This window comes from Tamandua tetradactyla, chromosome 7 (genome assembly GCF_023851605.1).
Source record: "Tamandua tetradactyla isolate mTamTet1 chromosome 7, mTamTet1.pri, whole genome shotgun sequence".
In the NCBI taxonomy this organism is placed as follows: Eukaryota; Metazoa; Chordata; class Mammalia; order Pilosa; family Myrmecophagidae; genus Tamandua; species Tamandua tetradactyla.
Genome location: NC_135333.1, coordinates 149,537,858 through 149,550,893, shown reverse-complemented (window position 1 = coordinate 149,550,893; position 13,036 = coordinate 149,537,858). Strand labels below are relative to the sequence as shown.

The window sequence follows — 13,036 nt, the reverse complement described above, 5'->3', positions numbered from 1 at the left end:
TAACATTTTTAACAGAAGCTTTAATGGTATAAAAAATAAAACCTTTAAATCTCCCTCCTTTATTTAGCAACTGATGCTACATTTCCACTCTTTATTATTGGGATAACTATTAAATCTCTATATATGTAAAGGTATGAGTGTGCGTGTGTCATTATTTTCTTAAAAACATCAAATTTAATATTTTATTCCTACCCTGTGCAAACCTTTTAATGATGAAAGGTTCTATGATAGACACCTACCTATACAATTCATAATAAAAGAAAAATAAGGCTGGAATGCAAAAGATTAAGATTCTAATCTGTTATCATGAAGCCTCTATATTATTACACTGAATAAACTTGTACAAATCACCTGCAAAATGAAAAGAATGTTTAACAACACTCCTAATACCCATTCAGGCATTATACCCATTTGGATTATAATCCAAAATCCTATTGTTCAGTGATCTGTCTCTAAACACACCACTCTCTTTGGCTATCTAGTTGCAAATTTTAACTGATCACATTTACCAGCCCAACAATAGAGATTCAAGGGTTTCCTAATCTGAATAAACTATGGCAGACTTTACAAACCAAAAAAATAATTATTGAGTCAAGGAATGCTACAAAATAACCTGCTAGCTCTTGAAAATATTCCAAGTCTCTGACATGTTGCAATTATATAAATAGCAGCACTTTAGTAGAACAACTTAAAGTCATTTGCTTTTCTAAAGTAAAGCAAATCAAGGTATTTAATTTTGTCATTAAAATTGTATACATTTTGAACTAACTGTTTGATTACCATATCCCAATAATATGAAAAGTACCTTATTGTTAAAAAGTACAAATGTTCCCAGTGTCTCAATAATAGTGATAAAAGCTAACTCTATTTGACGTTATAAAGTTGCATAGAATTCTTGGACTCCCCAAAATTAATTCCACTGGCAAGTGCAATCTATAGGTTCCTGTAGCGTGTACATGATTTCAGTGCCATTTCCTGAGCAATAGAGTGGCACAGTGAAGTTTCGCACCCCATTTTCACGACAGCACTTGCAGAATCTTAGGTGGCTCTCGATATTGATGTTATATATCGTAGCTGATGGGCACTTTCCATCACAAGAGGCAACATTTATCTGTAAGGAGAGACAATGAAAAAAAAAGGCTTAAAATAGTAAAAATACTGCTTATTATTGACTTCATTAGCAAGTCAGATGAATGCAAAGCTTTCATCCTTATCACACTACCCTTAAGCTTCTGCACGTTAGCAGATTGTAGACAGTACTAAGTTGAAATATAACTCGATAAGAGGGCTGTTCAATAGCATGCCCAAAAGGACAATGCTGACATAACTCAAATCATCAAATATGTACAAATAACTAGACAAGTATAGGGGGATCTATTAATCACAAGCTAATAGTTTTATTCTACTCTATTTTATGCCATGACTCAGGTAGACTATAGAATCGGACAAGTCTTATTAAAAGGAGCACAGTTGAGAACTTCGACTATTATTGCTGAGGAGAATTGTAGAGTTACAATATGTACCCAAACAAATTTAGGTTTAATTTCCATTTTTCTGGATTGCAAGTATCACTCATAACTTACGCTAAGAATAATTAAGTTACACTTCTTAATACATAGGATATTTTAATATTAGAGTGTAGGAATAATCTTAAAGTTAAATATTGTATGTGTTGACATTTTGTTGGCTTACAGTTATTAGTGCTGTGGCACATATTCTTGTAAAAAGATTTGTCATTTATATTAGTAAATAATGTTTTCCCACTTACAGAGCTTTGACTTATGCAGTCCTGTCTCCTTATGATTGATTTAATGATCACTTTCTGGCATATTCTTTCTTCTCTTTTACCTGATAAAATATTAAATGTATTTATTCATGCAAGGCCCATGCCAACTTGTTTAACTCAATTTAAAATATGAATGTATTTATAAATGAAAATTGATATATTTTATAAAACATATCCTGAATTGAGGTATTTAAATTTTTGACTCATATATTATGTGCAAGGTTTATTTTCATATTCTTAGTAGATTCTCCTTTATATATTCTAGCTTTATACATATTTCTTTATCTTGTTGTCTTAGAATGATTATCATAACCATAAATCTAAAAATATTCCACATATATAATAATGCTAACATCAATTTATGTGATATATATGTTCCTACCATAACTTTTGGAATGAACCAGAGTGTGTGAAAGTAAATAAATGCATATAGTCAGTAATCTACTTTAAAATAAGTATTGATAAATTTAAAATCACAGTATTTTAATGGATTTCAATATAAAACCATGAATGTAATTATCTGTGAACCATATTGAAAGGGCTAGATAAATCACATACTTGATTCTATGGCTCTGAAATGGTCTCTTGATTTCAAATGATAACACTTTGGATTAATTAATGATATATTAATATGTTTGGATGCTAAAGATTATTATTTGATAGTGTACCCAGGAATATATATTTAATGCTGTACAATAGTGAAAAGACTAATGTCCTCACCTCACTCTCTTACTAACTAGCTTTGTCATTTTAGGAAAGACACTCAATTATTCTGCAGAGTTTTTGTATTTCTAAAAGGGTTGTATTGGATCAGCAATTTTCAATTGATTTTAACCTCAAAATCCTTATTTAAAATAAATGCTTACGTCAAAGGCCAACATGTAAAGCAGATGAAGGTTGAACTACTCTGGCTGAAGTAGAGATGGATAGGTAAGATTGCCCAAAGTCAAACTTAATCTCCTCCAGGTCACCCATGGCCTCCATGTTGCTATATTCCAGGGTCACATGTTGGTTCTCATTCTAATTGATTTCTCAGAGGCATCTGACCCTGACCATCACTCCGTTCTCCTTGCTGCACGTGGCTTCTAGAGCTCACCCTGTCTGCTCTTCCCTCCATCACATTTGTGGCTCCTCCTCAGTCTCCTATGCTGGTCCTTTCTCTTTCCCTTCATATCTCAACTGTTGAGAGGCCCCAGTTCAGGGGTAGGGCAGAGAGCTGGCTATGTAGTGCCTCATGGAGCTTCCTAGCCTTCATTTGCCCTTCTATTATGTCAGTCAAGCAGAAAGACTGGTCAAGAAAGAAATTATCTTTACCATGACCTGTGTGGAAGCTCACCCCTTTCGTTCAATCACCTTCCTCTCCTCACTCGTCTGGTTACAGCTACTCTTTGTTATTTTTTTTTCTTCCACTTTAAGGATTCTTCACTGCCTAACCTGCTTCCCAAGTAGCCTGTCTGTATTCACACTTTCCCTCATCAGAGACATTCCCAAACCACCCATTACGCTCACAACCTGATTCCTCTCACTCTCCATCCCTTTTATTCTGCTTTATTCTCCTTTATACCACTTATCACTGCCTGCCATGGTAGTATGCACTTATGTGTTTATTGTCTCCTCCCCTTTTTGATAATAAGCACTATGAAGTCAGCTATTATTTCATCCACTATCAGAGTCTCAGGGCCTAAAAGGGTATCTGGCACATGACAGGCACTCAGTGAAAATGGTTTGATAAGTTAATTCATTCAGTGAATGAAACTGGGACAGTACAAATTTACTGTAAGTTAGCTGAAGTTTTTTGTAACAAAAGACATTTTTTATTTATGTTTCAGAGGTTTGATTGTAACACATTTATTCATTTATTCAATGGAGGAATTGCATTAGTATCCAACTTCCACAATATCTCTGACATAGCCAATCGCCCAAAAACAAAGACAAAAAAGGTTTCCTGATGCCAAAAAGAAACTGTTTGAAAAATCTTACCATGTTAGAGGAGAGAGAGACTGAGGTGGCTTATTATTATTCTCTAACTTTGAATTGCTTGCCAGAGTTGAAAGGTCCTGGAGTCAGAAAGCTTCCCTAAACAGCCTAAAAACCATTATCTATGCCAATTTTCTTAAACTCCTATTTATCTTTATGTTAATTCATAGACACATCATAAAAGAAAAATGTAAAATGGTTGCAAGATCATCCCTGTATTCTATTTTAGCCCTCAAAATCACTACAAATAATTTTTTATTCAAACTAATATAAAATATATTGCATGTGCATAACTTTATCAAAACAAGTCTGGAAACTTTAATATATAGGATTTAAATACAACTCACTAAAATGGCATTTCGCAGATGTATTTACAGAACTATTTTAATGTATTCAAATAGGTTCATAAAATACTGCTCTCCATTTGTCCTTATTGGAGTCACAATGTCATTATCATAACCTATATAACTTTGTTTGATTCAGGAAGTTTCAAGCAAAGTTGAACACTGGGCACTTATAAACTTAAAACCTATTAATCATGCAATATCTCTTGAGAAATACCGCACAAAGAAATTTCAAATATTTAAGTTAAAATTCATTTAAATTAATAATGCTTTACTCACACTCCAGAAGATAAAGAGTATGTTACAAATTTTACAAACATGTCACCAAAACATTGAAATAATTAGATACTAAAATCTGATTCCCTCCTTGCATTATCAGAACTGAATTTTAAGAGAAAAAAACATAATCATAATCACCAATTAATACTAATCTATCAAGTTAATACATATAATATGTCCTCACTTACAGATCTTGCAACAGCCTTCATTATAAAGCTTTACAATTCCTTCATTCTAGAAAGAAAATGGAATAAAGTAAAAACAGGCAATGTTAATCCATTTCTGATTAGTCTAGAAATAGAAAACTGACTTTCCCAAAATGTTTATTAAGTTATAAAGTCTTTATAAGTAAATGACTGGAATTTAACTAACTCTGCTAAGAATTTATTTGTTTTTAAAGTTAAGAGCAGATATTTTGTTTAAAATTACATTATCTCTCCATTAGTAATATGAATTAAAGTAAGTAAATGAACTTACCTAAAGGAAAAAAATTTAAATACCGTAAAGTATTTCTTACCAAAAGATAATAATAAAAGATTCTCTAAATAGAGACCAATCTATTTTCGACTTCTCAAAATAGTCCAAGCTACTCTATTAGATCAGACTGAGTGTTTTAATATAATTGAATGCTAGAATGGCAAATCTTCTTAAATATTTTATTATTTAAAAAAAATCCCTATTTCAGAATGTCTCTTTTCTAAGGCTAAATTTAGAAAACTTTTAAATTAAAAATTTTTTAATTGTATAATTTTTTTAAATTTTTATAGTATATTGTTGACTGCAATAGAAATAAAAATTGCTAATTGCAATAGAAATAAAAATACTTTCTTACTCTATTAAAATGTCTGCACAATAAGATGATGCCTAAGATTCCTTCCAAAGCTGAAATTCTGTGGCTTTAGAACATGCTATAAATAGGTAACTAGTTTTATCCAGTCATTAAAAGCTTACACCTTTAAAAAAAAAAAAATCAGCAAGACTATGTTATTTTCCTATGCTTAAGAATATATTCTCTCATGCAGAGAGAATAAACCAACATCTTTAATTTTTCATCAGGGATTATTAATACCTAAATAACTAAAGCTACAAAGAAATTGGATCACTTTCAAAAGTCTATTCTCCCAGCAGACCCTTCTCTTATTGAGTAGAGAATTGGTAGCAAAATTAAAGAATCAGCAATGCTCTCTTACTCGTGTTGAGTTCTGCAGTGGCCTGTGCTCTGAGAGTAAATTTCACTTAGTTTAATTTCACTTAGTGAGAGTAATTTACACTAGTGTAAATTTCACTTAGGCCAGCATGTATTAAAAAGTTGACATCATGAATCTGTTTGTTTGTTTTTTTGAGAAAGAAAATCAGCCAAGCTCTGAATGATTAGATTAGTATTAGAAAACCATATTGAAAGAGATACTAATGTCTATTGACCAACTCATTTTTCAATAATCCTTTGGTTTACACATAGAAGCCCAGGGTTGGAAAAGTATCCATTCAAAGAGAGTCAAAATTATTTAGGACACCGTATATAAAGCCAAAAGGGCAGAGACAACAGGATGAAACTTTTTATTTAAGTGTGAAAATAGAACATTTACTATAATAAATAAGCTACTAAGTAAGTATGGCCTTGGAAAATATACCAATATGTACTTTTTTATTATATTTGATATTAGATTTTCTTAGTTATAACAAAGTACAAACCATTTTGCATTCAGTCTCATTGAAAGGGGGACAGACTATACTGTAGTTCAGAATCATTGCGCCTTCATCAGTCTTAACACATTCATATGTGGTACAATTATAGCTCCAAGTATTCCCCTCCTAAAAAGAAAAGATACAATTACTGTTCTGCTAATTAAAATTTGCTACATTTCTTAAGTAGGATATGTTCTCGCCTACTGGATGTAGAGTCAAATCAAGATGCAGAGAGATTCTAGTAACATAAAATGTGCCATATGAATATGTCCTCAGATTTATCTAAAATGGTTAATATATAATGTCATACGTGTGTGTGTGCATGTTGAGTATAATACTAAAACTGAGGTATAAATGTGAAACAAAGCAAAATAGAGGAAAGAAGCAAGTAAGAATCTGTTTCTACTACAAGATTAATTATCTGATTTGGCCAAGTGTCAAAGGTCTTGCTGTAATATTTTCTTGCTAATTATAAAACAACAAACTATTATTACCTAGTATTGCCATGCCTCCTTTCTTTAGATCTGTTTATCCTTCCTTCTACTCCCTTATCACCAAAAAATTAAAAATCTCTTTGGATGATAATGTTTATTGATGTATGGTTTTAGTTTCTATACCTGATGTTTATTTTAATACCTGTTCCTATGCTTTTAATAAAATTTTAAATAAAGCAGCAGTTTATTTTATTCCTGATTTCAGAATTCCTATTTTAAAATAAACAAGCTAAAGTAGTTACTACATAATTGCTTGGCTATAATTATTGCTCTGTATTTTTATTTTAATAACCCACATTTTAGAATGCTAGTCAAAGTCTGTTCTGAATACTCCCTACAGAACAATAAAAAATTTTGATGAACCTCACTACTTATTTTTCTCAAGAGTCTATGCTAATTAGTGAATAGCTTTAGGTCTTCTATGTACCTCATTTGGAAAATCTAAAAACCCAGACGTAAAAGAAAATAAATATTCAAAAATCAGGAAACAGGAACATTTAATTAATATGAAATGGAAAATGATTATTCCATAGAAATTAAATTTCTACATAACTAAAGTTTCCCATTAAAAGAGCCAAAATTAATGATCTTGATATATATTTATCTCTATTGCATAGCATGTTGTGTTTTCCCAAAATTCAGAACATAACTTGAAATTTTATTGAAATCTCAGGGCTACTGCCACGAATATCATGTATATACACCAATAGTTCCTAGATCATTGACATCAACAGAGACTGTGTTGTCTTTTTGTTAAAAGATCAAATTACTGTATTTTTCAGGAAGTATCTGATTCCTTTTCTCTCGCTGACATCTATGTTTTGTTAACATGTTTTCCTTGATCAAGATTCCCTCTTTCAAAAAATATATCGTAAGGCAGCAATACTGCTAGGATAAAACCGACACTATTAACCACAACGCTACTATTTAGATCAAGAGCACACACAATAGGCTATGGCATAAGGAGATAGTTGTTCAGCTCTCTTATTTAATAAGTTGTATGGGTTTGGGGAAATCAGTTTTTCTTTTGGGTATGTGACTAATCCCCAGGTAATTAGGAACACCAGAAATAAGACCTCTAGACAAGTAAGCCGTCAATGGGAAAAAAACTCCAAAATAGCAATAAGAACTTAAAAAGATGGAACTACATACAGGCAATGAAAATAATAAGCACAATTTGTGTCCCTCTCATATCTGATGAAAGATGTAAAATCAGAAGGTTCTGTCCCAAGCTTAGGGAAGGAGTAGGTCTGTCTTCAAACCTATGTAGAATCACTATAAGATAAAGGTAGAATTCTGAACAATTATTCCTTTTGTGTGTTTTTGTTCTTGGTAGAAAGATGCAGTATAGCACTAATGACACGTGGGATAATCTTTAAGAAAATGGTCAAATATTCTTAATCTTTTCTCTATCCACTGAAATCATCAATGCCTGAAATAGGAAAGTCCTAACATGTTGAGTTCCATATTTCTATTAAATTCTTACTATAAATAAAGTAAATAAAATATCATTACTCTTTTCATTTGTAATAATGAAAATTAGCATTTCCCAAAGCCCATTTCTCACATCTGAAAAAGAGTGAGGATATACCATAAAATGTTTCAAAAACAAGTTAAACTTGTTTCTTTACAACAAATTATAGGTACTTTAAAAATGTAACAAATGTAAACATGGTCTTGTGCATTGTATATGAGCTGCATGTGTGGTGTTTATTGTATGTAGAGCTGTGTGTGTGTGAGTGTGTGTGTGTGTGTGTGTGATTTCCTAAACTTATCTAAAAATGTGTTCTTCAGAAAGTAGCACAGAAAGCAACTTGCCAAGAAAAGTCTTTTAGGACATAAGGAATTCATACCGCATATATAACTGATGTTCCATTTTCCATATGAAATTTGCAGGATATATTTTTGCAAGTACCACAACAATTATAATCACTGGGAGATGGAGTGTATTCCTGGTGCTGCATATAATCATAAGACTTGAATTAGCCACACACACACAACCAATTTTTTATGAATCAGTTCTGGAGGTGTTTTCCAATATGACGATATGCTCTCTCAGGCACTTATACGCACTTCTACAGTTGAATTTCAAGAGCTTCAAATAACAATTGCATTTAAATCGCTATATTAAAAGCGGAGTAATGTCACCCTTTCCATCTAGCAATCAGGATTCATCAAGCAGGTATAACAACCTCAGGTCAAGCGAGCAGTAGATAAGACTTCTGAAGCTCGAGGTCATCGTGGGGTAATAAAAATCTGTATTATGTAGATATATTACACCTTAATAGGTGGTTGAACAATTATTCAACTGTATATTTTCAACTCATGGAGCATTCAGTAGTTCAAGTTCTGTAGCTGTCATTTTAAGGGTACTCAACTCTCATTAGAACCACTTATAAAGAATACTTACAATATCACATTCTTTTGAACAATTTACTCTTGTAAAATTCAGATTGTGGTACCCTTCAAGGTTATCTTTTTCTTCCAGACACTCTATTAAATTACAAAAGTCCCCTTCCAAGTACTTTATCATAGACTGGCCAGGATTCAATACTGATAGTTCTTGAAATACGCATACATCATCCTTCTCTAAGAAAAGAAAAAATAATCAACAAGAAAACCCTCTACTGAATTTTTTTATTAATCAGTTGATGGAGTCTTTAATCTTTTCATTTTGATCTCCCAAGTTTTCAAAAGTCAATAAAGGTCTTCATAAAATTTTAACCACTTGAGAGTTTACGAAATAATGAATGTGGCACGTTTATTTCCTAACAAAAATGAAACTGATTTGTAAAAATCAACTGTGGTTCAATATTTGAACTTCTTCCCAAAGCCATAATTTATAGCAGATTCCAGAATGTGAGATTTCAGGGATGGGCAGGCTATTTTTTTCCATCTTCCAGATAAAAAACTAAACAATTGTTGGAGGTGGATGTGGAGGGAAGATAAATCTAATTCAATAATGGTGAAAACATGAAAATTTCATGTTTTTTAAATTATTATTTTGAGAGAAAATTTCCAGTTTTATAAATAAATAGCCATGCAAATCATATTTCATGATTAAGACTGAGTAAAGTACTATCATATCTTTGCAAGGGGTATCACTGAGTGAACTGAGATAGTGATGAAAAACTCAGCTCAGGAGCTCTCAGTGACTTTCCAGCACAGAACCCAAGGCCTCTCTCATCTAAAAATACAAAAATGTCAGTGTTGAATAAAAGTCTTATTTTTATTAACTTATTAGCACTTTAATATAAAGATTTGTTATATTATAGATAAATCAACTTTACTTATGCTTTGAAATGTTACCATCAGTAACAATAAAACATTGGCCTAAAATAACCTCATACTTCTGGATTCTGTTCTATTTAAAAAATTCAAGACAGGTACAATTAAAAGATTCCCAGTAACAACTTTAAAATTTTGTGAAGCCCCTAAAACAAATATTAATTTTTCTGTCCTAATATCAAATTTCCTAGAAATTTTAGAAATTTTACAAAATAGAAAACTGAAAAATAATGGTACATTTTTATATTCAAAGACTGAAGAATAGCTTGAAAATGTGAAATATATCTCAAAATAATTTTAATGTATTAATAATGAACAACAGATACTAACTATATTAATTTACTATTCAAAAATAACAAGAAAGCATAGTTACCACAGTAATACTGTACACAGCCACAGTCACTCTGAAAGTTATGATCTATTGTAGTAAATTCTCCCTATTAGAAAAACATGGCTTATTATACGAGAAGTGTAAACACATACACACACACTGTAACATCAAATAAGTTCCCTAGCCAAAACCAGGCACACAGCAGGTATCAGCTATATATTTGATAGTGAACAGGTTTGGATTAGCCCAGTGGTCATTTGACCACCATTCCACAGCCCATGGAATAAACCCATAATATATCATTTAACTATGGATCACTCAATCTCCCTAAACTTCAATTTCCTTATCTATTAAATTAGTGAAGGTAGATAAGATTATCTTTATGGCCTGTCCTGGCTTTAAAATCATATTGTTCAATTTTGAGCTTGTAGTGAGTAATAGGAGATATTACTGTTGTTTTCCAAAGTGGCTGTACCATTTCACATTCCCATCAGCAGTGGGAGCTCCATTGAAGTTTCCAATTCTCCATATCCTTGCCAACATCTAGTCATCCTAGTGTAAAGTGATAGCTCTATGGTTTTAGAGTGCATTTAACTAGTGGCTAATGATGTTGAGCATCTTTTTATGTGCTTATGGGCTATTTGTATATCTTCTTTGGAGTAATGTCTAGGTTTATCCATACAATAGCATATTATTTGGCAATAAAACAAATGTACTGACACATGCTATAATAGAGATGAAGCTTGAAAATTGCACTAAGTGAAAGTAGCCAGACACAAAAGATGACATATTAGCTGATTCCATTTATATGAAGTGTCCATAATAGACAAATCTACTGAGACAGAAAGTATATTAGTGATTGCTAGACCTAGAATGGTTGGAGGGAAATGGGGAGTGACTGCTAATGAGTAAGGGGTTTCTTTTTTGATGTAATAAAATTATTCTAAAATTTACTGTGTTGGTGGTTGCACAACTCTATGAATACACTAAAAAACATTGAGTGGTACACTTTATATGGATAAATTACATGTTAAGTGAATTATACTTCCATGGAGCTGTTATCTTAAAAATCACTTTAGATTCTTTAGGCTGAGATGCATTTGTTGTCTATGTAAATAAATTAATCTGATGTTTATTTAAAAAGTCAACCTAGGCACTGAAACAAAGATTCAAGCCAGTTTTCAGAGTAAGTAATCAGGAGAAATGGTCAGATAAATGCCTCTCTAGAACCATGGATGTTAAAGCTAGATCATTGTGCATGCAAGGTCATGTACATTCAGTAAGACATTCAAGGACACCGAAACAGCTGCTTATGATCTATGTGCCTCGTGCAGCACCAGGCATATATCAGGCATTCAATAAATGCTGAGTGCACTAAGTAATATTAGAATTTGTCTCATAAGTAATATTCAGACATTCAGAAGGCTGAGCTGGAAATAAACCAGATAGGTCTGCATCTAGCACAAATATGGGAATAAGGAAGAACACAGAGAAAGAAGAAAAAAAACAGGAAGAGGGAGGGACAAAGAGGTAGCCAGAACAAGATAAATGTTAAATTTTTACATAAAAAAAACAACAGTCAAAAAACAATTTAAAAATACAAATATATATAAAATAAAATTTTTTTAAAAATCGGGCCAGGGTCAAAGAATAAACATAAAGACTTCTACCCAAAGAAATTTTAAAGGACCCCAATACAAAAGGCATAAAATCCCATAGAAAGAATGGTTATAGTTTTACTGTCGCTAATTTGGAGGTTATCAACATGCCTCAAGAATCTGTGTTACCTTCTCCAGGCCAGCAGAGGAGGTCTGAGTCTGACTGGTTACAGTCCCAGGAGCCCCAGAACCTTTACTTTGAGCTGATCCTCTGGTTTCAGATTGTTTGCCCAAGTTACAGTGGTAGGCAAGCCTTGTAACTTCAAAATTTCCTTAGGCTTTTCTCATTTGTTCAATGTTACAAAAGGCCCAAGTCTTTCATTTTGCTCCCCTGAATTCAACATCTCCTCCCATATACAGATCCCCCTTAATCCTAGTTCCGCAATGACGAGTGGCTGCACTATCCTTCCTGCTGACCCCCTGCCCTCTAGTGTGTCATCGCCCACATGAGTAGCGAGGTCTTTTCCCGCAAACACCATTTTCATCATATTTCTCTCCTATCAATCTCCTATCATATTAAATCTGCACTGAGCTCCTTAGGGAGGAACTGTGCTTTTGAAGCATCTAACATCCTGATGGCCCCAAATCAACAGATTTTGGTTGAATTAGTAACTGAAAAGAATCAATCAATCAATCAATCAAAATGCCTCAGCCTTTCCTTTGAGGCTTCCCCAAATGCACCCAATCTGATATAGATCATTGTCTCTCATTGCCCCTCTTCCAGTTAGTTCTTTATGCAAGATCCTTATCCTTCACCATACATATTTTATTTCATAACTTTGTGCCTTTACTCCTCTTCATGGTAGTCCCTGTCTGTTAATATCCCAACTCCTTTCACCCATTATTCTGAACCTGACAATCATTGTCTTCCAAGTTTTACTTGATGGTCACCATCACCCGAAAGTTCTCCATGACCAGCTCCACCTTGTAGTTAACAATCTTAGCATTGCGGTTAATTTGTAATAATAATTATAGCTAACACTTAATAAGACCTTTCTAAGTACGAGATATAAATCTAAGTGCTTCCTATGCGGTAGGTATAGTTACTCTTTCCATATTACAGAATGAGGAGGAAAGTGAGACACAGCTCGACAGTGACAAGGACAGGAATAAAACCAGCAGAGAAGCCAGACAGTGCCACGTACACCTTTGTTCTTATTTCCAAAGATGCCCCACAGGGGAAGGGAAAGAGC

At 32.8% G+C, this 13,036-nt stretch overlaps 1 protein-coding gene across 3 annotated transcripts in view; it reads right to left on the bottom strand.

Moving 5' to 3' along the window:
- Positions 1-843: 843 nt before the first annotated feature.
- Positions 844-13,036, bottom strand: part of OTOGL (otogelin like) — a 156,547-nt gene continuing 144,354 nt past the window's right edge. For all 3 annotated transcript variants that reach the window (XM_077111518.1, XM_077111519.1, XM_077111520.1), the window contains 7 exons: positions 10,228-10,291; positions 8,977-9,155; positions 8,420-8,524; positions 6,079-6,198; positions 4,575-4,620; positions 1,769-1,848; positions 844-1,111 (listed from right to left, as the gene is read on the bottom strand). In XM_077111518.1, the coding sequence (XP_076967633.1) occupies positions 911-1,111; positions 1,769-1,848; positions 4,575-4,620; positions 6,079-6,198; positions 8,420-8,524; positions 8,977-9,155; positions 10,228-10,291 (795 nt within the window). In that variant the 3' untranslated portion in view covers positions 844-910. The remainder of the gene's footprint in view (positions 1,112-1,768; positions 1,849-4,574; positions 4,621-6,078; positions 6,199-8,419; positions 8,525-8,976; positions 9,156-10,227; positions 10,292-13,036) is intronic.